General features: G+C 38.6%; 1 protein-coding gene across 1 annotated transcript in view; it reads left to right on the top strand.

Annotated features, from left to right (window-relative positions):
- Positions 1–14389: 14389 nt before the first annotated feature.
- The window catches only part of ZNF385D (zinc finger protein 385D), a 412526-nt gene continuing 399289 nt past the window's right edge, over positions 14390–27626 (top strand). Inside the window, exon 1 of the mRNA XM_059473342.1 lies at positions 14390–14500. Within this exon, the coding sequence (XP_059329325.1) occupies positions 14392–14500 (109 nt within the window). The 5' untranslated portion in view covers positions 14390–14391. The remainder of the gene's footprint in view (positions 14501–27626) is intronic.

Raw genomic sequence — 27626 nt, 5'->3', positions numbered from 1 at the left:
TGTGACTCTTGTAGATAAGAAAACTTTTAAGAGTAAGAAAATAATTCTGAAAAATATCACTAGCAATCAGTGCCAGTGAAATCCATCCAGGAAGGAAGTGGGGCAGTAATTATTTGGCTCTAGTTTTACAGATGTAACAAATGCAATCTTGGTCCTCCTCCTTGGTAAATGGCAAAAATCCAGTGATGCTGATGGGGCCAATATTTCTCTCAATGTCCTGATGCAAGTTTGACACAATAACCAATAACCAACCCAGTAGGACTTTTGCCACTGACTTCACTGGCAGCATCACTGAACCTTTTGCCCCTGGGCCATGAGGCTGAAATCAATGAGTTATCTGCTTTAAATTAGGTCATGTATTCCAGTGCTTTTTGTTCGGTTTTTTTTTTTTTTCTTATGACTACATCAGGGTCAGATCCATACCATGGCACAGAATTGGAACAATCAGCTTTCAGTGTACACGTGGAGGTTTGCATAGATGTGATTCTGTGTTACAGATTCGATCAATCTCAGCTCATTTTGGCTGTGATGTAATTTCCATTGGTCCCAGGGAAAAAAGAATAGAAACAAATCTGGCCTATTTAAATAGCACTTTAGTATTTCTGCTTTACTCTAAGGGCAATAATTGTCATTGCCATGGTTTTTGAAGATACATAGCATATATTATCAAGTACTCAAGCGGTGTACTTTGACATTATGTGTGAAAAGGAGAATATGTAGTCCAATATGATAATTATGGGAAAAAAAGCCAACCCAGCTAACAGTAAACATCTAATTTGCAAATGAAGACCCACTGGGAAAAGATAGACTGGAATGTGTGATTGGATTTTCAAAGAAAACTTTTTTTTTAATTGCTTTTTATATTTATTTAGTTTGATTAGTTTATTTATTTTGATTAAACAGTCAGTGCTTTGCAGATTGTTCTCCATTAGCAAGTGTAATTTTCATTCTTCTCTCTCTACCGAACCCATTTTTCTCTTGTGTTATGTTTTGTACTGCATTTGTATGACCTCTTTCACTTTTATTTTACAAGCAGTGGGAGAACTGATGAAATTATCTCTGTTTTCTGTAAGGACACGTTCACCCTGAGCCCTGGAGCCTGATGCCGATCTCCTTGAATCAATGTGGGTTTGAGCAGATAAAGATGTACGGTGCAGCATTTCACCAGCACGCTGGCACAAAGGCTGTTTGCACAGCACTGCTGCACCTCTCTGAGCCTTGATCCAGCCTCAGAAGTTGCTAGGCTGGGTCTCAAATTCCTTATTGCCCCTGGCTAGTGGATGTGACACCAGCTCAGCTCAGCTCTAGCTCATCTACCCACTCTGAATATATGTAAAAATTAGGAAGCTACCAAACCTATATAAAATCTTGTTTCCTATTGAACGAAGCCGTGTCCAATACATGTCTCCATATCCTACAGCAAAATTATCTTTGCAGAATACCACCTAACTAAATACTAACTAACCACCACCTTACCACAGTACTAACTCCACTGTGCAGTAGAATTAAAAACGCATTCCTATAAACACTTTAAATCAGGGGTATTCCTCTAAATCTAGTAATAAAAAATATTCTCTCTCTGCCAGTGTATTCTAGAAGAGGTTTCTCTTTGTTGAAAAACATGTTTTGGCTTGAATGAGTTGGCAAAGAGTGATGTTGGGTGAGTTGAGGCTCATTGAAACATCCTTGTAAACTGAAAGATTAATGTATAGCCTTCTTTAAGCCAAGGCTGGTTACCCATTTTATGAATATTCCAAAAGAGCTGAGAATGTTGTTCAGATGAATGTCTCTGTACTTGCTGCTCAGACACACAAGGGTTTTTGACATGGTACCTGCTGCAGATTTTGGATGGAAATCTCACAATTCACAGGTGAGTGTTTCTTGGATGCCTCTTGGATGTTCCTTGGATGCCAAGGAATCTGCATTCCCTGGAATCTTGGACAAAATGCCCTCCTCGGTGATTCAGTATTAGGCCTGGTATTTGTGAAGTCATGGAAGTGACTCCTATGCTTAGACTGTGGAAAGTAAAGAGAATTTTAATGCAAAAGGAAACCCCAATTACTAGGCAAAAGGCAGACAAAGCTCCAGTCTAAATCAAAGAGCAAAGAGTGTATTAAGCTGTACAAGGTAAGATAAAGGCTGGGATATGGAAAAGGATAGAGGTATTGCAATGAATAACATTACTGTGCTGGAATTTTGAAGATCTTGTTGACACACATCATGAACCAAGAGAATGGTAAAATCCTGAGCTCTGGGCATAACACTTTGGAAGAATAGTTAATATTGAAATGTATGTTTGGACAAACCACCTAAAGGCAAAAGGTGCCTCTTTGCCATAGGTGAATTTTGCACAAAGGCCAAAGTCAGATTTGCAATGAAAGGTTTATTTGAGAAGCACCATGTGAAAGCAGCCTCAATTCCCCTGTGCAATGTATATCTGCGCCTCAGTGGAATAAAAGGGTTTCTGAAAATGAGGAGAATTTTTAAACCCCTCATTTTAACCACTAATTTTAACTAGGTTCTTTCACCAGCTCTCCAGGGATTCTTCTACTAGAAGAATCCCAAGTGCACATGTCATGCAAGGGGAGCTGAAAGGCCTGGCAGAAGTCTGAGGTTGTGAGGTTTGGTGACTATGGAGAAAATGTGCTCTTCTGGGTGCCTTTGCATGTGCCACATGAATGTATATATTGCAAGGACACCACTTTATCTGGGTTTTCATTGTTCACAGCCTGGCAGAATGCACAGCCTGAGTGTATTTGCACCACACAACTGAAAAGATGAAGCACTTTTTCATTCAAGAGGAGAATTTTTTTCTTCCATAGAGATATCCAAGGATAACAATTTTTAGAATTGACATTAGGGTGTCCTATCAACAGACATAAGAGAATAAAGGAAATTTTTTTCTTTTCAGATGTAAGAAAATTTTCTAACAGCTTCTGTTTTAGGATTTCCTATTTCTACAGCTGGAGATTTTACTTTTACTGACAGGTTGGGTCAAAGACAGCAAGTGCATTAAAAAAACACATGTGCTCAAGGGAAATTTATGGGGGCACATGTAAATGTATTAATGATATTCATCTGTAGTTGACATACCAAAGATAAATGTCAACTTATCTATTTGTTAATGGATCTATTAAAAGCTGTGTTTATACTTTCTGTCTGTTTTTTTTTTCTCAAGCACTTACACACAGATGGATTGTGCAAACAAATACTTCATTAATCGCAGGACTCAGAGCCAAGTGAACACTTTTGAGTCCAGAATAATGTCAATTAACCCAATTGAATGGCTTTCTTGATCCACCCCCACTTTTTAAACAGTTCTTTTTAGGTTTTTTTGTACAAGACCAGAGGGACACTGAGTAATTCTATACTATTGAAGGACTCTATAATCCCATTTTATTAAGAAAAATACAATCTGTGATATCAGAATGGCATAGCACCATGGAACATAAAGAACAACACAAACAACAAATCCAAATACTTAATTAGAGTGAGTCACTGAGGCAAAGTTGGCACAGTCTAAGATTCCCAAGTTCAATTGAGGTGATGAGGGGAAAAGAATCCTTTCTATATATGATAACCATTTTGTTTAAAATACTTTCTAAGATACTTTTTCCCCTACTACAAAATAGCTGCTTTTTCAGTATCAGCAGTTCAAAGAAATTTGTCTCTCAGTTGAAATAATGATTCATTATATATGTAGCTACAACATATACATTGCCACTTAGGCACACAAAAAAAATGTTTCACGAGGAGAGCTTTCTGGCGTTATATAATACAAAACAGAGGTTTTTTCTCTGCCTAGCTGTATAAAATAAAAAGAACTACTTAGCAGTTAATTATATTATATGCAGTGCAAATATCAATCTGATTTTCTTGAGGGGAAAACAAAAAATCTCTTAAACCAGAAGCTGAATCTGAAAACAGACAGCAACTGAATGTTTTGTTATGTCTTAATGACTACTAATAAAAATGCAAATTTTCAATTTGGTCTTGTTTGGTATTTTCTATAAGTGCAAAACCAAAGAGCTTAAAAAGATGCATCTAATCTTGTATTTTTGTGAGCTGTATTGCTACCATGTGGTCAAATGATTGACTTCTGAATGAAATTCTGTACAACAATTTCACAAGTTACAAGCCAGTAAAATATTGCCTATCAAGACCTAAAACCATAATTTTTTGTCCCCTATTATCTCACTGGTATACATTTCATTAATCTTGGCAGGTATATATGAAATTTCTAATTAATTAGATGAAAAGGTTTTGCTATACATGTGTTTCTGGCATGGTGTAAAGGATTAATCATGGGATGCCACAAGACTCTGCAAATGGTTAACTGATTTTTTTTTCCCCAGAGTAAAAAACAAAGCACACTTTAAATAATATTTCCTGGCTATCAGGTATTGAATCTATGAAATGTTAAGGCTACAAGAATTTTATCAATGTTCTTAGTTTTCTTAAATGTTCCCATATAAGAAGGAGTTTGTAATAATAAAAACTTAAATGTGATGTTTTTTATACATCAACACACAAGGATTTTTTTTCATTTCAACTTTCTCAGACCTTCAACAGCTTCTTATAAACCCATGCCATTTGTAAAACTCCCATATCTGTGAAAACCCCCAATTTGCCATTAATCAGACAGAATTTGCCTCTGCTAAAAACCCCTATGATTGAGAACAATGTCTTCAATCTATCTCTCTTAAAAAATATTTAATAGTTCAGTCCTTCTGGACAATGTAAAAATAATAACTTAAGCCCAAACTCCCATTTGGTTTTCTCATTATGCTCACTGGAGCTAATGGGACTATATGCATGCTTAAGCATGGACTCCAGGGCTTTGCTCATATGCTGTAGTTCAGAAAGGCTAGGGGATAATATTTAATCAAGGAAGCAAGTTTTAGTTCAAACTTCCACTGTCACTGTTATGTCTAATAGTGAAGGAAATTATTTAAAAACTGCTGGCACTCTGTCCTTATTCAGCATGATCTCAAAACCACAGAATGGTCTATTACATTTTTCTGCTACTTGAAACTTGGAACATGAAAAGTTATGGGACTTTTCCCACAAATCCCTTGCCTGCAAAAACAAGCACTTACAGGATTGACCTGAAAATCCTTGAGTTCTCTCTGAGTTTTTTGGAAGTTGGGCAGAATCAGGGCCTTATAGTACAGGCACCCAACTTGGCTCCTGGTTTGTATCTAAGCTCAGTCAGAATCCAGTTAGTATGTCTGATTTAAAAAAACAGTTTAGCAGGAACTCTTGGGAGCTTGTCTAAAGAATAATAAAGAGGTGTCTGCCTCACAAATGTAGCTTGGGCTACTATTTTAAATTTCATTTCAAATTAAAAAAAGAAGACTGAAAAAGGAAATTGGATAAAATACTTATGTAGAAAGTGGCAAACTCTGGTTCAAAATCCTTTGCAGCCTTTTAAAACAACATCCATTTTAGGAATAAAAGTGGATTGACCCTAAAGACTTCCAATGATGGAGCATGTTTTCACTCTGAATTTCAGTTGATTATAGATCATAATTATTATAAGATATATAAATTCTTACATGATAAATAATTGACATATTTGTGTTGCAGGAAAAAAAAGTCAGCATCACTTCATTAGGAAGACCTGTGGCAATTTTTCCTTCTGCTCCCTGCACTATTTATCTATTTTACATTTAGGAGTCTCTAAATAGCTTTGTGAACTGCCAGTTCTGTTTCTTAATAGAGTTCACTTTGATCCACCTTGATGGTAGGTCTGCTCATAGACACATAGCATGACATTACAGACTCCTTTGGTAGTGAAACATTTATAAATTAGACATTGTATTCCCTAATTTTAGGCAATTGTTCTTTGTATTTTATATGTCCTATGCATTAGGATTTATGTCCTGTGCATTAAGTCTCCTTTGTCTTTACTGAGGCAAGTTTCCTGTTGACAGAGTCAGGAACAGAAATTTAATAAGGTAAGCTGGGCTTTGGTCAAAACTGAGATTTTCTGTATTTGATATTAGGATGTAGAAGACATTAACCCAATCCAGGGGATGGGAACATTAGCCAATATTTCATGTGCCTTGGGTTTATCATATTCCTACCAAGCTCTTTATATATATTCATCTAATGTTGAGTGAACCTCAGTATTATATTGTTCAAAATATTTTTTTTAATATTCTCAAATCCTTTGAAATCATTTGACTTTATCAAGTACAGCATTTCACATACCTTCTTTTTTTTTCTCCATGGCAAATTATGTAAATGTAGATAAAAATATTATATGTTCTAGAAAGTATTTCCTTCCCTGTGGATGAGTACTTAATATTGCTGTTAGAGTGAAAGAAATAATTGTAGTACAGGATGCACCTAAGTCTAAGAGGATGTTGTGTTGTTCTATTGAACTGCTGCAGGTTTTAATATATTCAGACTTTTTGTCTCAGGTCTCTTAGAGTAGTTCTGTACAGAGTTATTCAATAGGTCAAGAAGGAAAATTATCAATATTTATTTACTTCTGTGTGGGTATGTGTGTGCAGCAGTGAAGAAATGTTTCTTGAGTTTGATTTCTGAAAAAAATGTATAGCCTGGTTTATATCCTTTGCATGATTGGTTTTGGCAAAACTAGATTTTTATTCCTGTATTTTGAGGTCTGGAGTGAGCTACAATGATCTTTTCTGCCATTATACCTGGCACATACCAGAGGTATCCCAAGAGATTAAAAAAATGTTAAGAACAACTGTCTTAACAAGTTTTAAATCCCTGATTACCAATAAGAGTTGTTTCTTGGTTTATTAGCATAAGCCGAGGAACAACTAAAGTAGAGATGATCCACCAACTATTTAAGAAACAAGTTACACATGACAAATATAACTCTGTATCTATATAGGAAATGCCTCTGAGAGATATAGGATATATGAAATCCTGGAAGATACAATGTATTCCTGTTGAAAATTATGAGATAAAAATAGCAGAGGCAGATTTGATACAGTTATGTGCATTGCCTTTCTTAGTTTTACTGTAGTTAAACAGAAAAAAATATAGGAAGACATGGGTGATTATTACCAACTCTAATTGTGGTTTTTTTGGTTTTCAAAAGTCAAGTAGTTCCATGGTGTGTATCTGACTCGTCACATATTTCCATATCCCTTAGTCCTCTGGCTATTAAAGCTGAACTTGAAAAAAATGCATTGGGAGCTCAAAAGGTGTCAAACATTAAATTGGTTTTTTATCTTTAGTCTGTAGGAAAGGCAGTCTGGTTGTGACAGCCTGAAGCAACCCCAGAGAGGCATGTTGCTTTCTTTTGGTCATGAACAGGGCACTGGATCCTGGGAGCAGCGTGTTACACGGCTCAGCTTTGCGCGGGGTAAATTAAAAGCTGCTTCTTGTCTCTTGTCCCCATTTCCTACACATTTCCCGTTTTCCTTTTCTGTATTCATGCAGTACTTTGGAAATGTTGATTTTGACCAAGACTGAAAGATCAAATAGGTAAGGCCAAAATGCATCCATCACGACTGTGCCTGGTGGTAAAGCCCAGAAGGAGCGCTGACAAAAACCCTCATCCCTGATTTCACACAGTTCTGGTCTCTGTCAGCCCTGAGACATGCCAGTCAACCAGGCTGCACACGACCCAGCATGCATCATAATTGTGAGCATTAGCAGTATCTGCTCCTGACTCCAGGATGAGATTGTTTTTCTGGTATGTGTACGAAGAAAAAGCTTTCATAGAGAAGGGGGACGCATTGGTCAGAGTCCTGGGAGGTAGAAGTCCTTCTTAAACATCTGAATCTTTTCTTCCGCAGGCCAAAAGAGCGAAGTTGCAAAAATTCTATTATTCAGAGCAAATAGGTTTCAAGGAGGTTAAATATTGTATTGTGGTGTGATAGCTCTTTCTATAGCACATCACATAAGAAGGAAGCAGTGAGACAGGAGACAGAGTTGTCATGAAGTAATATTGCAATAACCTGGGAACTTGTCAGCATGTTCTGTTGGATGGTCAGGCCATCAGTGACAATGTCCTGGAATTCTGCTACTGAATGTGACAAAGTTGTGCCCATCCCCTCAACTCTAAAAGATGCCTGGATACTGTATGAGTCCAAAATAAAAAGGATTAGAGAATAGCTTCTGAACAGAAATGGTTCCATTTGGGAAAATGAAAGCAGCAAAGAAACCTGAGTAAAGATGAAGGCAACTATAGACCTAAAAAGTTGTATGCTGACTAGCAGGGAACAAACCAAAGGAAAAAGAACCAAGAATCTCCCATGCACCTAATTCCAAAGGAATTTCCTTGTTTTCATTCCCTGTTCTTCTTTGGTGTTACATAGAAGCAGTGCACAGAATGTTTTGTTAAAGTAGTTTTTAGATAGCTATTTACAATTTAAATATTAATGTGGCAATTCTTTCAAGAATTAGGTGGTTATTGAAACAGAGAGGGAAATACAGACCAGATTATATAATTTTGAGACACATCTTTAAGAGTTGCAAACGTATTTTACTCTGTTCTCTTTACCCAAAGCAACATTTTCTGACTAAAAGCCAAGGAAAAACCATATAATCCAGCTGTGGTGAATTTTATGGGTGATTTGAGCTACAAAACTGTATGTTTGGGTTCCATTAACATGTTACTCAGTATGTAGCATAGCCTGTGTTTGATGCACTTTTGGCTACTGCAGTTAGGGCTCAATCCCAGACACCAAATTCAAGCACAACTCCCATGGAAAAGGGAGTGAAACACTGAATCATGGTCATAGAAACAAAAAACAAACTATTCACAGATGCTAGCACCGTAAAACCTGTGTGAGGTTTCCTGCAAGCTCCTGCCATATGCCAGAGGGACGCTGCAGATATTGTGGCTGTTGGCAGGGAGATGCACAACTAGGAGAGCTAATGCTTCATTCAGCGTGTTCCTCTTGCAGCCCCTGGCAATAGGTTTTCTGCAGTTTCCTAAAGAGCTGCAAATAGAAACTAAAGCTCTCTCTGACTCACTGAACCTTTAAAAGGAGACAGGTGATAAAGAACTTGAAAAAGAGCTTGCCCTTTTTAAATTTTATTTTTTTTTAATATCTTCAGGGTTAGTTCCCACTGCAGGACAAAGATTTTATTCCAGTTAGGATGCAAGATGTCTGTTTCTACTTTCTACTCACAAGTGTAAGGACTAAATTCTTAGTTCAGATTCTATTGTGATATTCAGTGATATTAAACTGAATTCAGTTTCATTTTTGAAAGAAGTAGAAAGGAAGATCTCTTAAAACTTTCTTACCATAGCTATTTCTTTTTTAAATTCTGTGGTAATTAAAAGTTCAATTTAGCCTTTTATGACTGAGCTTCTAATTCTTCTCTCAAAGATCCCTGTGCATAACTTTGCTCTGTATTTATTTAAAATCCTGTTCCTCAGGGTATCCAGAGGAGAAGTCTTGGTAAATACCTGAGAGCAGTGTGTCCTCTTGGGATCCTGCCTCTTGTGCATCCTAAATATTGTCTTTTGCTCCACCTCTTTAGTAGCATTACTGTTTCATTGCCTAACATGAGAGATCAAGAAGAAGCCCTGTAATAATTCCACTGATTTGAAAGCAGAAATTTCATTTACATAGGTTTTATATTTCAGTCACTGAAACATGACTGATCTGAAAAAGCAGGAAATTTTCCGTTTTTCTTTATAATTTGTATACCTTTGCAACTTTTATTTCATTCAGAAACCTCCCTGTTTATTTGTGAGCTACTAAGTTGTGGTGCCTGGAAATACATTCTTTCATCTCTAAATGTTTGCTCATTGTGTTGGTGATGCATTTGTACATGCAGTTTCCCCAGCCTGCTGTAAGTTACACAGTGAAATAGGGAAATATCTTATGCATCAATACTGGGATAAATGAGCCTGAGATTTCAAATCTTGTAGTTTTTTTCTGCATATTGAATGAAAAGACAAAACCATGCAGACAAGTCTGTCCTGCAACTACAGGACTTTCAGAGACAGCACTATGATTCAAGTAAGTCCTTCTGATCAGATTTGTGTAAAAGTTTGGAAAAAATTGACTTTTGGCAGGATGTTCAATATGTAATCATATAATATTTGAGCTTCTAGAATAGCAGCTTAAATGCTCAAAGGTCAAAGTTGTATCCTGTGGGCTTTCTAAATTTCCATATCTCTCTAGTACCCCTGATTCTTTGGGCAGATCCTTGATTGCTTTTTGCAGTCAACTGGATCAAAGTCTATGCAGCATGAAACGTGTAGTGCAGTTTATGAATCGTGTCTTCTGTATTACCCATTGGAAATGTATCCCTTCACTTCCACTTGCTGGGAAACAACTTTCCTGGTGCTAGGAGCAATAGCTGAAGGAACAGAAACGTGTAAAAAGAAGCACAGGTAAGGGCATAGAGAACAGAAATGTTGCTTTGCAGTGTGACATTGTTTCACAGTTATCTATTTTCTCCCTAGTTTGTAGGAGTAGGAGAAACAATATTACGCTTAAAAGAAGAATTCTGGGACTTCAAGTGTACATTAATTTTTGAATATGTAACCTAAAAATTCTGTTTTGTAGATACGAGGATAAATCACTATTTCTGCTTCATTGAACGTGATTTTAGTGGCTGTCTTTTGTCAGACTTCTGGTACTAAGATCTGTCATCATTGCATGTTCATTTTCTATGACTCTAGACAGCCCTTTAAACCTACCCTCAGGTTTGTGGAATAATTATGAGCACAAGAAGCCAAAAATATGACTTAAGATTAGCCTTGAAGTCTGCTTCAAACAGCTCTGGCCAGCAGCACTCTTACAGTTTTGGGCTGGTGGGGATCCCTGCTGCCCTGTGCGCAGGCACAGGATCCTTGCTGGACTTGTGTGTGCAGAGCTGCCCCTGGCACACGGAAGAAATAAAACTCAGATTATACAGATTATAAAGTTGTGGTAGGGGAAATCACCTCTATTGTCAAGGCAAGGGCCACCACAGCCCAACTCCTGCTCTGTGCCTTGTGTTGCAGCTGCAACCAAAGACATCCTGCAGTTTTTCCAGTTCCTCCAGCACCAGGAAGCACAAGCGGAGCCTGCACTGGATGGCACAGAACAGTGCATGAAAACAGCTGAGGTTGCTGTGCAAGAGCACGCTGGGGGATGAGCGCCAGTTCTGCTGCTTTGCTGCAGCTCTGCACCTGCACAGAGAAGAGCAGGGCAGCTGCAGACAGGTAGGTTAGTGCAGTAAAAAAATTGAAAAATATGTTATTCAGCTTGTTATTCAGCTTTTGTGTGGTTTGTACAAAGTCTCTTGTGATGCTTCGTAACTTCGAGGCATCTTCTGGAAGGGCACAGATTTCCATGTGGAATGTCAAGTGGTGGTCTGCAAGGAATCAGCGTAATTTTGTGAACTGCTTTTCTCTTTGACTAGCACTTCTCTATTTGACCAGATTAGGAGAAGCAGATGCCATCAGAACAAAACTAACAGAGAAGATTCATGGTAATGGTAAATTATGAGGGTGTTGACACCAAGTATTGGACTGGAAGGTGGGAAGGGACGGAGGAGTCCAAGTCTTCTGGGTTAGAGGGGAATTGGTACCTTGGTCTGAGCCTTCCCAATCTGAGTTCTTATCCTCAGAATGTACTGTATGTTTCTTTTTCCAAAGGAAGGAAGTATAATAATTTCAGCGCTGAGAACTGGTACTACAGGAAATGCTTCCATAATGTTCTTAGGTAAAACAACAGATGCCTAAGCAAAAAAGCAAGTATGGCAGTGCTCCTGTTTGTGAAGGTCTGAATAAGTCTGTTCAGCAAAAGCAAAATTTAGAACACATACTCAAACCACCAGTCTGTTTTGTGCTTAAGTGCAAAGAACATACTAAACAGAGAGATGTGACACCCAAATACTCATTTGCCAGTGGAAAAACAGCCCCAAGTTAATACATGGAAACAGTTGTACATCTCCAATGCTAAATGAGCAGGAAACATAAACAAGACTAAACAAAAATTAGCTGAAAATCTATGATGCCATGGCAAAGAGATGACAGTATGAAACACAGAGGTAGCTCTTCAGTATTATAATTTTATTATATCTGCACCTTCTCAACAGAGGCTTCTCATAGCACCAATTCCACCTTTTGTTGGCAAATGATGAAGCATGATCTGTCAAGTCACTGGTAGTAAACTGAACGATAATATTTAAAATACTCCTGTCTCCCTCTTTAAAAAAGAAAAATATTTGATGTTGATAATAGAAAAATCAATATTTCAGGGAGGGGCTGCAAATATGTTTTTTCAGCTGCGGAAATTTCTGCAAAGTTATGTCTTTTCACAGTGACAAATTAGGTATGTAAGACTGGTACAAGTCTTATTTTTCTTTTTCCATTTTTATTAGGGCTGTTCTGGAATATTAAATCAGCATGCAACTACTGCAGACTTCTCCTCCTTACTGATACTTTTTTTTATATGGAATATATTTTTACATCATTTAAAAATATTGCTCTCTACAAAACACTTTTTTATACTCTATTTTTCATTTGCATTCCAAAAAATTGCTGTAGGGTTTTCTTATTCTTAGCAAAAAGAGATAGATCCCCAGATGTATTTCCTTTTGTTTTTCTTTCTTCCTTCCTTCCTTCTCCCCTGTGTAAATACTCTTATAAAAGTAGATTTAACAAAAGACCATTCACTATAAAAAACTTCCTCAGCAGTGACATGATACACCACCCACCCACTTGTGTAGTCTTTATCAATAACAACAGAAACAGTGTCAAGTGATAAAAATATATGTGATTTAAACCAGCTGTTTGGGGAGTATATTTATTCAAGACCCTTCAAGTGGAGATGAATAGCAGGTTTCTAAATGTGGTGTTATGAGGGTAAGCAAATGAGTCACTATTTGTATTCTAGAGCAATAGAGTTGGGCAAGAACAACACTGCAAGAGTGAGCAAGCGGTCGTATCTAACTGTTTATTCTATTACATTCATCACCACAGGGTGTATCTGTGCATGTGAGGTCAAGGTCAGCGATCTTTGCTCACATGAATCATTCTCAGCACTAATGAAAATCACCCCTGGTGCAGCGTGTTGCAGCACCAACAGCTCTGGCAGAATTCTGGCACTCCTGACTCACTTGTGCGAGCCACAATTCACAGGTGAGGCAGCAAGGTGGTGGTGGGGGACACCTGGGGATCAGGATGGATGAGAGCCTAACAGGGGCTGTTGGTGGAAGGAGGGTGATTTTTAACTGGAGGACAAAACAGTGCTGCTATGGGCCAGCTACGGCTCCTTTACACCTTGGCTGTTTGAATTTCAAAGCTGAAGAGTCTCTCAAAATGAAATATTAATTAAAATATAGCAACCTGGATCTGAATATGTTTCCAAATAATTGTTTTAAAGTTATGATAACAAATCCTAATTGTCTTTCTCCACAAGTTTTTTGAAATCAAGGAAACAGAGGTGGAATATAGTGGCACATGAAGAAGGGTTTATTTTTCTTCCCTCTCCCTCCTCCTCTTTCAATCAGTGCAAATTCTGCATACATTTTCTCTGTATTTCCGTGGCTATATAGAAAGAAGGATACATTTTGTGGAAGCACTGACCACATGCACACACACACACATATATATACATATATATATACACATATATATAAACAGATGCATGAAAAAAGAAAAATCAACCATAGAATAACTTTTCAGGGCTGCTGCAGTCACTACTATAATTTAGTATGCAAGTGGATTTATTACTAAGATTGCAAACAAAAGTTATGCGCATTATGTTTCTCGCACTGCAATAATCTTTCTGCAGAAATTTTGGCGGCCCCTCGCCAAAGCCAGAGGGGGGACTCGATGGCCGGAGGAGTGCCCGGGACTCTAGCGAGGAAGAAGAGGGTGCTCCGCGGAGGTGAGGGAGGGAGGGAGGCAGGCTGTTGTCTCACCACACATGGTCTTGTGGGAAGTGGGAATCTCAGGTTGAGTTACTCATCGGTATGGAGTCAGGAGTGTGCACAACCAATGATTTTGATGGCAGGAGGTAACGTACACATGTTTTTCAGGGAAGGTGCTGTAGGAGGACCTGCCGGCGGGCAGGAGGAGGTTTGCGCCGAGGGCTGTCATTTCCCAAGCGCGGAATTCTTCTCATCCCAGGAGCGCATCGCCGCCGCCTCCGATGCTCTCGCTCCCTACGGTAGGAGCGGGCGGCTGGCGGCGCACGGACCCGGCCGGGCACGGGGGGGCGGGCGCGGTGCCCGGGGCAGCTCCGGCGCCCGGAGAGCGGGGCGGGGGGCGCGGGGCGGCGCTGCCCGGGCTGGGCGCTGCCCGCCGGCGCTGATTGACACCGGCCCGGGCGGAGGCGGGTCCGCGGGGACCGCGCCGCTCCCGCCCGCCGCCGCCGCCGGGCAGCGCGTCCCGCGCTCCGCCGCCGCCCCCGCGCTCTCGCGGCGGGATCGCGGAGCCGCCGCGGCATGGCCGGCGCGCTGGGCAGGGGGGCGGCGAGCTGGCGGATGCGGAGCGCGGCGGGCGGCAGGAAGGAGAAGGCGCCGGGCGCCAAGCCCCAGCCCCAGCCCCGGCACGGTAAGGGGGCGGCCGCGGCCGGGCTCGGCGGGACCGGAGCGCCAGGTCCGCGCGGGGCAGCCGCGATGCCAACTTGCCTGGGACTTGCAGTGCCCGGCCGCGGCCGGGGGATGCTTTGCTCCTTTCCCCTCCAGCGGGTGCGGAGCGAGAGGCGCTCCCCGCTCCCAAATTCTGCCGAGCTGCGCCTTAGGTCTTTTATTTGCCGAGGCGAAAGGAGAGGAACGGTGTTCGCGCGCGTTTTGGCATCTTGCTTTGACAGCGGCTTCTTTGATAATTCTTGCAGAAAGCGTTTCTCATCTGGCAAACGCCAGTGAACCTGAGAAGAGTCCCCGAATTCTCTTTTGGCTTTCACGATCTTAATGCCCGGAAAGCACTGTTGAAAATATTGCCCTGTGTGCTGTCTCCTCCTCCCTTACTTGTTCGGGGAGACAGATGCTCTCTTTGAAGGCTAAACAGCCTTCACAGACAGTTCTCCCGAAATCAGACCCTGACTTTGAAGACATTGAGCGGAGTGGTGTTTCACGAACTACTGAAAGCAGTTGTTGAGGTTCATGACCCTTGTGTGCTAAACACTGAATGCAGTTTACCCAGAGCCAAAGCTGTCATGTACGGTTTCCTTGCTGTGCTGCTTGGCTGTCACCGATCTCTGCTGTGAGGAACAAACCCAACTGTTTGTGGATCTGGTCTTCAAATCTCACTAGAATTTGTTCTAGCTGTCTGTTCCCCATTGGGTTTTATATCCACAATTTGGATAAATGGGTTTGCAGGGGTCTCTGACCTAATCCTTCAAGGGTAAAGTAACAGCTTGTGCTTGAGTTCTGCGTCAGTTTGCGTTTGTTTGTTGTTGTTTATGTTAGTCCCCAAAGTAACTTTGTGTCTTTTCCTGAGAAGCTAATTTGGCTGAAGGAGTGATTTGTACTCTTTACAAGTCCAGAGGTTGCTGTAGCTCTTTCAGTTATCTTGATTTAAAAAAAAAATGTTGGGATGATGGGGAGCCTGGTACCTCAGGTGTTGGCATTTTAAGAAAATGCTTGCTGAGAAATTAATGCACTCAAATGCAGGTCTGAAATGAAAACAAACTCAGTGTTTCTTCCAGGTGACTGTCACCTGGATGTTTCTGAGCTGGAGTGCTTCTGCAGCAACATCTCCTTTTCCACTTTGCTTCTTTGTGCCCCTTTCACAAGCCAAAAGAGGAAGCAGACTAAAAGTTGGATCAAAGATTTTGTCAGTGGATGTCAAAACCCATCTAAAATAAATTCTGTAGGGAAAAAAAAAAGTGTTGTCCATTTAGAAAAGAAAAGTGGTTGTTTAAAACTAATTGTAAATATTTATCCTATTAATTCTGAGTGTAATGCTGGTAGTAGGGACTCACATGTTGATGTTGATGGGATTCCTTTAAGTTGGGTACCTGTTATATGTAGGTATTACACAGTAGCTAGGCACACGGACCAAAATAAAATTCTGGATGCAGTGAATTCAGTGGGAATTTTGCCACTGACCTAAGAAGAGCCAGAATTGAATCCACAGACTTTGTAGTGTGAGGTGTTGGGCCAAACTGAAAACATTTGGCTGATGCAGCAGTGCAATTGTGGCAAAGTTTATAATCCTGCATATGCTGCTATGATTAATGTATTATCATAATAGCTCTAAATTAAATTAGTTAAGTTATGGAGTTATAAAATTACTTGGTTCTAATTTACCTTAAGAAAAAAGGTGTGATATGATCCAGTCTATCAGAACTGCTTCTTATAAATGTTTTCTAAAGTATCATATAATACTGAATTCACGTTTAAGTAGTTACTGCAACAACAGAGAACACTGAATTACATTGAAGCCCATGCACTTTGCATCCTTTCAACTGTCATTTAAAAATAAACACTCTATTGTATTGCCTTTGCAAAGTGAACTAGACTTAGTCACCAGATCATTTACTAACCTTTGACAGCTCCAAATAAAAGGTAAAAATGAAATTAGAGTAATCTGCATATCCTTAACACTGATTGTGTGCTACAGGGAAATATTTGGGGTGAAAGCCAAAGATGTGATATTCCTTTAGTGTGCTTACAAAATTTTCAAAGTTACAGAAGGACTCTCTTTTCCAAGAATGAACTTTTAAGTAAATTTCAGCTTTTGTAAGCAGTGTTGATAAATTCATCATACAGGAACAGGAACTTCTTTAAAATGTTTCAGCTAAAGCATTAGAGGGGTTATAAGTGAAATACAGCTAAAAGTAAAATTGTGGTATATGAACTGTCAATGATTTTTAACTAGCAAAGAGACTGACACGTTGGACTCATTTATACCTGCCTGCATTCAGTTATCAACGTGAGGTGGGAACTGTTCACTACAGAGCTATGTGTAATACTTTAAAATTTGGGAAATAATGTTTCTTGGGAAGTATATTTCTTCCTAATCTCTGTTTTTGCTACAAAACCATTTCAATGGGCCACCGTCCTGCCTTGGTAAAAGGTGTCATAGCTGTATGGATCTCAACAGCACTGTTATGACTGACACCATCTGCAGACCATGCACAATATTTCTGTGTATGCTTGGATTAAGATATGTTTATTTGGGCATCACTTAAGGATCTAAATTGGCAGGGTGCATATTGAGTTGCAGCTGAGCAAACCTGCCATTTAACTGAGTCAAGTTACAAATATTTTCCAGCTTTGACATTCTTCTCACCTTTTACAGGAGGACTTATGGAGACTTTTTTATACTTTTCTGATATTTAAAAATACAAATATGAAAATGTCCTTGTGATCTCATGTGTAAAGTTCTTGTTTTACAGGATTTTTGGTTTCATACCATGTAAAGCAATATAAAGCAGAACTAGCATTCCCACCCATTGTGATCTATACAGTAAATGAAGTCTTGTCAAGATTCCAGCAAAAAGTTCAAGATCCTGTTGAAATGATGAATATTAAGAGTCTTGTAAAAAGTCCATTTTAAAATTATTTAATGTTGGGTTATCATTGGCAACTTACCTGTAAAATTTCCAAAGAACTTGAAAACTGACAGCTGCAGCCAGAATTCTATTACAGATTCTCTTTAGGCAGAAGAGATTAAGAAGTAGCATAATGAAAAATATGTACATAAAGTAATATTTTAGTGTACTGCTTGAGAAAACTTTGAAATATTTGTATGAGGAAACCTCCTCCCTTGAGAAGCAGCTATGGAAATATTGTGACTAAAAGCTATGAAACAGAAATAAATTTTAAATTACTTTGTATCACCAGAAAGAACTTCTGGAGAGAAATCAATGTTTTATATCTCTTTTAAAACTATGTGAAAGTTAGTATAAAAACACTTACCAGGGAAAAATAGCACAAGTAAATAGTGCTGGATGTATGTATAGGAGTGTGTTGTCAACACAGGTGCAATTTTTAGACAGAAAACAATTACTTCCAATTTATTTGATTTTCTTTAGAAAGAGCTCACAAAATGTGCCATATTTAGACTGGCAAGTGCAAGTCCTCTGTGTCTCAGCCAGCACAATGAAATCACTTGGTTTTATGCAAATATGTTGAATTACACCCAGGTAGGCTGGATAAATGATTATGAGCTCCAGCAACACAGACCACTGTTTCACCTGGATCTGCTGACTAATTTTAGTCTTCACCTATCTAGAGTTGTCACAGAATAAGACAAAAACTGTTGTTGCCATATCTGTTTGGTGTAATGGAAAGGTTGTAGTGTGGGAAGGGGGGCAGTCAATGTATCATTGCTGCAGAGACGTGGTCTCTTCCAGCTGTGGTGAACTGCTGGGAGAATGGAGAGAGAGGAAAAAGAACTCCACAAACCTGTTCATAGTTCTCCTCTTGAATGAGCTTAGTTGTATGCACATGTGCAAACATCCAGGTTGCTCCTGGACTGGACTAATTCCACAGTTAGTAAGGAATTTAGTAAGGAAATTAAATTATGCTTGAGCTTTCCACTTTCAGATGTTCTCATCTTTTTACATTTCTTCTTGAAATATTCAAGAACGTGCTTCAGTGTTTTCTGTAAGCTTTTCCTTGTCTCTTCCTTCTCTGTTTCCTGGGAAATAATGTTGTTGGTCGTGTTGAGGTAGTCATAACCAAATCTTCTGTTTTTCTTGAGGCATAGTTCTCTCACCTCACTTTTTACATGTGCCTTATTGTAGCATTTGTGAAAGTAAATGTCTGAAATTATTGCAGGTTTTATATATATACTTAATATAAAGGAATAGGAGTTTTCTTAAAGCAAGTAAACATCTTTTCTGTGATGAGCTGGAATAATCTGCAGGTGGGTTTTAAATATTGAAACATTTTCCTAGCCTATATGTTCAGAAGAAATAACATTGATGTTATTTCTTTTTACATCTACTGACACTTTGATGCCTCAGCCACTTTTGGGGTCTCATTAGTAAGGCAGTGTGTTTGCTGTGTAATGCAGACTTTGCTCTGAAGGCAAGACTCTCCAAACAAATGAATGGGTAAGGAAGGGTTTTGGCCTGGAGAACAAGAGGGGTTGGTTTACCAAACTTATTTTAACTTTATTAGCCTTTCCCTTTTTCCTTTGATGTAAGTGCTAGCTAGCTTTTACCTCTTTCTGTCGTTGTTTCTGGTTTTTTGTTTGTAAAAACATATTTGTTTATTTCTTTTGTTTTGTTTTTCAAATTATTCCCTGTAAGAAAGGTGATACCCTAGTGGATGCCTAGTTCACAGAAGAGGATATTTATGATACTGATAAAACCTAGCATTATAACTTCCTCAATTAGAGATAAGTAATCAGAGCTAAAAATCCACAGATTATTCTAAATTTGAATTTATGATAGAATGAAAAACCCACCATCTAGATCTTAGAAGCAGACTCCAAATACAGTTTTCTGATATTTATTTAAATCTAATTTTGGCACAGAAATGTAGTTAAGAAACCAAAGACTTCCCTTCTATTTCATAACCAGATATATTTTTCTGACTTTTATTTTTTTACAGAATATTTGGCTAGTTTTAGTCAGACAGAGTCTCAAGTCACCTTGCTGGGAAGTACAAGGTGTGATCTGAAAGGAAAAAAGAAAGAATCACTTTCCTGATCATTTGGCTTTTGCTCTTGAAAATTCTGAAGCTAGGTGAAATGATTACTCTGACAGAACTATAGAAAATATCTCATTTCAGTACATTCGAGAATATTTTATATTTTGAGTAACCCTGACTCCAGGGCATTTTATACTTGATTCTGGAAGTTTCCAGTCCTATATTCAGTTTAACATCTCTGCCTTTGTCTTTCCATTTAGCCTTGCCATGTTAAAACAATGAATCATCTTGTCCATTAACTACAGTTGGAATGTCTGTTTATGCACTGAATTTGTTTTGTCATGTTGCCTTAAAAATTGATTGGAACTGTGGCAACTCCTGACTGCTTTCCCATATGAATTTGGGCTATTCCCAGTGCTGTTCTGAGCAGTAGAAACATAAGCTATCCCCAGACCTGGAATGTCTTTACTCTCTAAGGATTTAACTTGTCTTTCTTATGAAACTGTAAGGCAGCATTTTCATTTTCTGTCCTCATGCATATTACTTTGTGTAGAGGATGTAATATTTCCTATAACAGCTGAACAAGGAATGTTGTTATTGTAGGTTCACTTTGATACATTCTATTTTGTTGATGGATTTTAAATTGGTGCTGATTAATATGTTGAATCATTAAATAGCAAGTTAAATAAAACTATAATGGCATTCTTTGAATAATTTAGAGAAGTGGCATGGTGCAAAGGAAGGGGCTACAGGGCAGGGAGGCTGAGCCAGCAAATGCAAATTTGTACCTCTTGCCTTGTGAATAAGCTTGAAGGTAGCACTTTGGTTGCTATTTAAATAGGTTGCTATTTAGGCAGTGTTTTGAAAATAAATGCCCTTTTAATAAAAAGGCATTACCCTGGCAGTTCCTTGAGTTATTTAATAGCATTTGCCTTAACTATGTAGTAATAGAATTGAGATTATTTTCTTTACTTACATGAAAAAAAATCTTTGTTTCTTTTGGAAGGTAAATAATGAGGGATCTTCTTAATAAAAAAGCCCCAAATACTGTTTAAAACATGTTCTTTTTAAGATGGCTTTGTGATCCTGTCTTATGCACTGTGAAACCTAAGAATATTTTTTGTATGTTCTCTATGACCAATTTTCGTTGAGTTGTTGATGCCACATTCCAGTGGAAAGCATCAGAAAGTAGAAACAAGGAGTAAGAACTAGTGGGTAGAACCTTCTCCTGAAGGCAGATTAAAGTAGAACTATTCGTTTGTGATAATGAACCCAAGAGCCTGTGGAAAAAAGCAAGAAAAAAAGAGTTGTTATTGTTAATGACTGCATTGTGCTTTGCTGTACGAACCATTCCAGCATTTTGTTCAATACTTATTGCTCTGAAGCTCTGAAACTACAGAGCTGTCTAAACTGCTGGCATTTGTAGTGAGGGGGAGGAATGGGAGGTTGAGAAGAGATACTCCTTCTCCAGAAGTTGGGTTGAGTAAATTCATGTAGTGTAACCAGATGTCCTCATCAGTTTCATCTCTTTGGCTGATTGTCACTGTGGTTTCATGTGGGAGGTCATGGTTGCTGCCAGACAAGAAGTGGGTGGGAGTAAAATGTTTTAGGAGGTAAGTGAGAGGAGGTTCTGTAATGAGAAGCTGTACACAGAGAGATCAAGGGACCCCTGCGTTACATTCATATCAGCAGGACTGCAAAACAGATGAGATGCTGTGTTCTGGAATGGGCAGAATGTTTCAAGACTTCTGCATCATTTTAAAATATAAGACATCTTCATAATCAAGTCCTGACATCAGTAATGTGTTCCTTGCAATGTTCAAACCTGAATTAGATGGAATGGGAACATAATATTCAATTTTTATTTGACTTAGAGGTGTGAATTTTTTGCTTTCTACCTTGGAATTCCAAAATACATTCAAGCCTGTAAATCCATTTAAAATCTGGAAAAAAGTGGTTTTTTTAGATCACTATATGTGTTTTAGGGAAACATGGTCTTTTCCAATCCTGATGACGTTGGAATTCTCTATGGCAGTCCAGCTATTGATTTCAGTTAACACTGAACTTGCCTGAGGGATGGTCAGTTGTTTGTGTTAATGGTACTGCTGGGTACAGCCTAAATTGCTTTGAGCATTTAGCCTACAAAGGCAAGTTCCAATGAAGCAAAAGAGAATTTACCACTGTTTATATTCATTGTGCAGTTGTGGAGGATTTCTTGTTATTTTTCCCTGAGAAGTGGTGATATTCTGCTTAGAACAGAAGCATATATTGTTGGGGTTTTGTTTGCGTGGGTGGTCTTTGTTTTCTTAATGTCCAGGCTGAAGAGCTAGTCCCAGCTCAATGACATTAATTTCTGGGAGAGGACTGTATTGCAAGTGTAAAGGTGGCAGAAGGATCACCTTACAGAAACTGCAATGGCTGGAGTGAGATTCTGATCGTGGAAGGGTTTGATCTTGTGGGCTGTAGCTGCTTGCTGCATGCACCAGATCAGCGAGCTGATTTTTCAGGCTTTCTGAATTCTTCTGTTTTGGCACAGGGAGAGAGCACACAAATGATCTCACAGAAGAGATGATTAAGTGACACCTGAGAGCTTTTCAGAGTTCTTAGCAGCATTGAGCAGTTGTTCCATTTCAGGGAGGGTTAAGCTGAAGCAGCATCCTTGACTAGCTTTTTTCGCCTCTTATTCCTGCACCAACATTATGCCAGTTTGATGGCAGATGCAGATGGACATTTTTAGCCCAAGGCTTTTGTATTCTGCAAACTCAAACTCTGTTTTATGATTTTCTTAGCATAAAAAAAAGAAAGTGGCAAAATTATTTATTGATGTATTTTGACAGTCGTATATGGTTCTTTGATGGTGCTGGTTTGTTTGTTTGTTTTGGGTTGTTTTTTTTTTTTTTTAATCTAGTTAAAATATTTAGATCCAATAAGTTCTGATTATATTCAGCATATCTAGTGGAAACCTGAGCAATACATAGAATGATTCAGGTTGGAACGATCCTAGGGAACATCTCTAGTCCAGTCTCCTGCTCTGTGTCAGCTGTGAGATAAGATCAGGTTGCTCAAGGCTTTCTTCAGTCCAGTCTTGAAAACATCCAAGGAAGGAGTGCACAAAGCCTGGAAACTGGTTACTTTTTCACATCAAAAGCCCAAAGAGCTCCTGATAATTTTGGAAAAGTGGGAGCTCTAGATAACTGGCATCTTCCTAGAAATAAGTCCAAGAGTAAGTGGTGCTAAAGTGATTCCTCTGATGATCTGAAGTACCACTTACAAAATATAATGAAAGCTGTCTTATTTTGGGATGTTCCAGAAAAGATATCTGGAAAACTAATAATTTGCTAAATCCATAATGTTCTGAATAAAAATAAGTCGACCTATTCCTAGGCTTGCAGCCCATTATCTGAGTTCACCTAGAAACTTAGTTAACTTTTTGAGAAGTACAGAGGAGTATGCCAGCTGTCTGGCCCTTCAAAGTTGTCATAAATCAGAAGTGCAGGTAAGAGTTTGTGATGAGAAGGGTCTTGGCAACCTGAGCAACTGAAATATTCCAGTGTCATTACAGCACAGAAGTCTCAGGTCATTATGGAAAGAGCCTGAAAGACAATGCTTTACTTTGTTTTGGTTTGGTTTTGTTTTTTTTTGGGTGTGTGGGGTGTGTGTCTTTTTGTTTTGTCCTGTCTGGGCTTGTTTGTTTTGGATTTTTGGATCCTGCACAAGGTCCCAGCTTTGGGACAGCAATGAGACTGCTTGTTCTGATGTTCCACTTGACACCCTGCCCATAGAGGGTGGGTTTCTCTGGGTGTCCCCTGTATCTGGCTTAAGGAATTTCACAAAGAACCAGCAGCTCAGCTCCACTGCATCTTTATAACCTGGTATCTTCTTGCGTACAATCCTACAAGTAAATTTCACAATTTTCTGTCAATATTCTTATGTAAGAAATCTCCATGTAACATAGCCTGCATGCAGTAGTTCAACCTTGCTGGTAATATATTTTCCTGATATAAAACAGTACTGTTTTTCTTCAAAAAGCACATAATAACTTTTGGTATTAACTGCTATTGTCCCACATATCCTAATTAATGCAGCTATTTGTTATAATTAATTTGTTAATGCTTCTCCAGTCATGTAATAAGATACATTGGCCCACCAGCAGTCTCAAGGCACTCATGTTAGAAGATTGTTTAGAGACTCACTTTCATTGCCTAATAATATTTTAATAAGACCTTTCATTGAGCTCTGTGGCCATTAGTCTTATTTTTGTATTTTTCTCTTCCTTCTCTTGTCCTCAAGTGTTTGTTTTTTTGTTTTGTTTTCTTTAAATCTGACATCAGATTTTATCTTTGTTCCACTGCTCTATGCAGGTTTTGTTTTTAACAAGTAGGTGGGTGAGAACTTCTATCAGTACAGACGTGATTCAGAAATCTTTGATCAGTAGTTTTCCTTGAAGCCTACAGTCCTAGTAATACTTAAGGTTTCAAAGCTAGGGGCAAAAGATGATTGAGAAACTAGTTTGGTAAATAGAAGTCATTTATGATTTTCCTAATAAAGGGAAAAAAGAACTCTATCTGCTACCAAAATTGTGAAAATTTGGCAGTGATGCAAATCCCAAGACAGATTTCTCCTATTTCTGATATTTTATGTGTTTCTTGAGAATTGGCGTTTGTACTTCAACAGTTGTTTCTTAAAACGAGTCTATGTTTGAGAAAGGGTGTGTGAAGCCAATCCATGCAGTAGAAGGAATTGCTATGTACTAATAGCTTTTTCAGGAATGTATGTTCTCTGGTCATAGCTTACAGACCCTGAACCTGGCAGAGAAGAACGTGCAGAGCGTAGGGTGCCATGAGGAGCTCTCACTGCCGGAGCAGCACCGTGCGTGTCTGTGTTTGCCTCACTTTGCTGTTTGTGTGTTTTTGCCACAGAGACATGCAGCAATCACAGCAGGCACTACTGAGCAGCGTGGCTGGGAGCTCTGCTGCCATCTGTGTTAGCTCTGCCTGCTCCTGTTTGTGCTTGCTTCCATATGTGTAGTTCAGCACTTCGTCTCTGCAGCCATTGGAGTAATAGATCTGAAAACAGTTGTGATAATTGAATGATGGCAAACAGTCATTTAAGAACTTAATTACTTTGTTTTCAATCTATGTTCTGTATTTATTTTTTTCTTTTCTTTAATATCTCCTACTCCTTCAGAAACATTTCATGAGATACTAACGCTCAGTCCAAACTTGAACTCATCACTTTTGGCTTTGTACATCGTAATAGCCTCCACAGCAACCACTGTGATGCCATAAACAGAGGATTTGACTTCAGGTGAAGAATGTAGGCAGTAAAAGCAGAATAACCCATAAAGGAAAATGTGGGAGGATGGGGAAGACAGGGAAAGTGATTATTTTGGCTTTCTGTGTAGCGATACACCACCCACCCTCCCAGAACTTTTTTTTTTTAATATCTTTACTGATAGCTGAAAGAAAATAGATTCTTTTATGATGTCAGAGTGGAACCTCTATTTTAGACAGTATAATTGAAAATATATACAAGTAATAGAGTTTTATTCTTCATGAGGTTTCTTTTTCTCTCTTTCCATTCATTTTTAAAAAAATAACTTTAGTAAATCCAGCGTGGGAGGATAGTTTTGCTGCTGTACTTTTCCCAGGATGCAGCAAAAGAAATTGCATTTGCAGTTCACAGAGAATGAAATTAGACTTGCTCTGTCCTGATGATCCACTACTCCTACACCCAGCACATTTCTGGGAGAGACTTTTGCTTGCTATAAGAGACATTGCCCTGACTGTACTTGCACCTGCTCTTGTGCATGAAGTAACAGGCATGGATTTGGGCCCACGTAGCCCCCAAATTAGAATTAGGCACTGCATGGAGTGCCTCTGTGTGGGTCTGTCTCCTTCCTCTCTGAGGCATTTTTCATGGAAGGGGAGAGTTCAAACACATCACTTTGTTTGCTTGTAGGGGTTGAGACAACTTTCTGTTCTGTAATAGATTTATACCTGCTCAGAAACACCATGGCCTCAGAGAGCATCTGGCAGCTGAAGGATGTCCATTTTTGCCTTGCATCATCTCATGTTCAACCCATAGTTGGGTGCTTGACTGTGAAATCAGTAGAAAGTAATTGGGAAACGCAAATGACATTATGGCATCTGGAAGAGTGGACTGGGATTTTCTTTTCCTTTTTTAGTTGGACACACTCCTTATTATTCTTGTTGAATAATAAAAGCTTTCCCTTTAACCCTTCAGCCATCCATCCATTAGAGATTACGTACATAAACCTTTATTTCTTGTCTTCTGTGTCTAGTCACTTCTTTTTTTTTTTGAGCTGTGGCTTCTCAAAAGCAGCTTCAGTTACACAAACACTCAAATGACCTTCGTGCTCATGTAGCAACTTAAGTACCTGTGTGCCAGCCTGCACAGCCATAAGTGCTTCCTTTCCTTACAGAACAGAAATTGAATGCGTATAGTGCCTATGGAGGAAAACATTCTCAAATAAGAGCAGAGAAAGCTCAAGGATCAGCAAGGATTTCCATTTAATATAATGCTGATCCTGTGCTCCACAAAGCTGGTTTATGTGGGGAGTCCTACCCTAGATCGATGTATCTATATCTATCTATATCTATATATCTATTTGTTCAACAATTCCAGCAGCTTTCATTTACATTTCAAAGGCAGAGAGAGACCGAGAGTACTCATATTTGTAATTCCAATATTCCAGTAGTCCCTCCATCTGGATGGTTGTTCCTGTGAAACTGACACAGTCTGGACAATTTTCATCAATTTCATGTTTTCCATCTTCTCAGATGAGCCTTTAATCCCTTGCTTGCTGATCCCTGGTTTATAATCAGATTTGACAGCAATAGGATGGCAGTAAATATCTTGATATAAAGGTCTATAACAAAGTAGAACTGTTGTTTTTCTCCTTACTCCTTGGTGAGGTAAAATTTTATTTGTGAAGCATGAATAACTTTGAAGCATAAAGCTGCTTAGTTTTGCGCCATTAACAAGTGGATTTATTAACAAGTGAGATGTTTATTATTTTTTTCCCCTCTTAAAAACAAAAATAAAAGGCTTATTTCTGACATACTTCTTAATATTTCTGGAAATTAATTTGATATCAACTTGACTAATTATTCTGTTTCCCTAGAGGCTGATAAGATACTTTTCCAAATAAGATCTAAGATAATAGTTATTTGACATGTGGATAATAATTTTCATTCCTGAATAAAGCCATTCTGAAATAATTTTAATGCCAATAGATAATAATAATAATTTTAATGTCAATAAAAACCTTATTGTTAACTGAATAAGAAATATTTAATAGTTGCATTTAGCAAAATCTGCCCATGGTTTGGTGGTTTTTTTTTCATTGTTTTGTACACATGTGTTAGCTGCATAATTTCTGCATCTATTTTGATTCCCATCATAGTGGAAAAATCCTTTCTCTTTGCCTTTTAAGCCATCCTCTGCACAATCTTACCGCTCAAATTAATGGTAAAAATATTCAAAATAGAAGGTTGGACATATACACAAAATGATGAGCATACCCAGCTTAAGTGCAAGCTATGCCTATGGAATAAAGCAATTTTTTTCAAACAATAGGCTGTAATCAGTCATGTTTCATTTTAATAATTTTTTTTTTCTTGAACAATCTTTCCTGGTTGTGGCTCTCCTTTACTGTTTATATTCTTATTTATAATTTTGGCGTTATCCCATTGTAGCCTGCCAGCCCGTACTTAATCTTGGGAGGAAAAAGATTCTAAGTACACTGCCATATTTTATTTCTTTCTCTCACTCTTCTTTTCATGATAAACTAATTTCCATGTCTATACTGTTCCAAAAATTCTTCCCCTTTATTCAGCTCCTATAACCTCAGTTAAATCTCAGCTTCAGTCTCAGAGACAGGAATTTAAATATTTAAATGTGGTTTCTTCCTCTCCTGCTTAAGCCCTTCCCTTTCCTTTTAAGGATTTGGTGTTCTTGCCACTTGTGTATTCAAATGTCCATCTGGCACACTACAGAGTTTTATAATTCTTTTATATGTACATATATATATATATATATGTTAATTTTCTTTTCTTAAAGAAATTTGTGGTGGTTTTCCTGTATGTGAAATTATTCAGTTCTTT

Source organism: Ammospiza nelsoni, chromosome 1 (genome assembly GCF_027579445.1).
Source record: "Ammospiza nelsoni isolate bAmmNel1 chromosome 1, bAmmNel1.pri, whole genome shotgun sequence".
Classification (NCBI taxonomy): Eukaryota; Metazoa; Chordata; class Aves; order Passeriformes; family Passerellidae; genus Ammospiza; species Ammospiza nelsoni.
The sequence above is the reverse complement of the archived record's forward strand: the minus strand, read 5'-3'. Positions and strand labels throughout refer to the sequence as shown.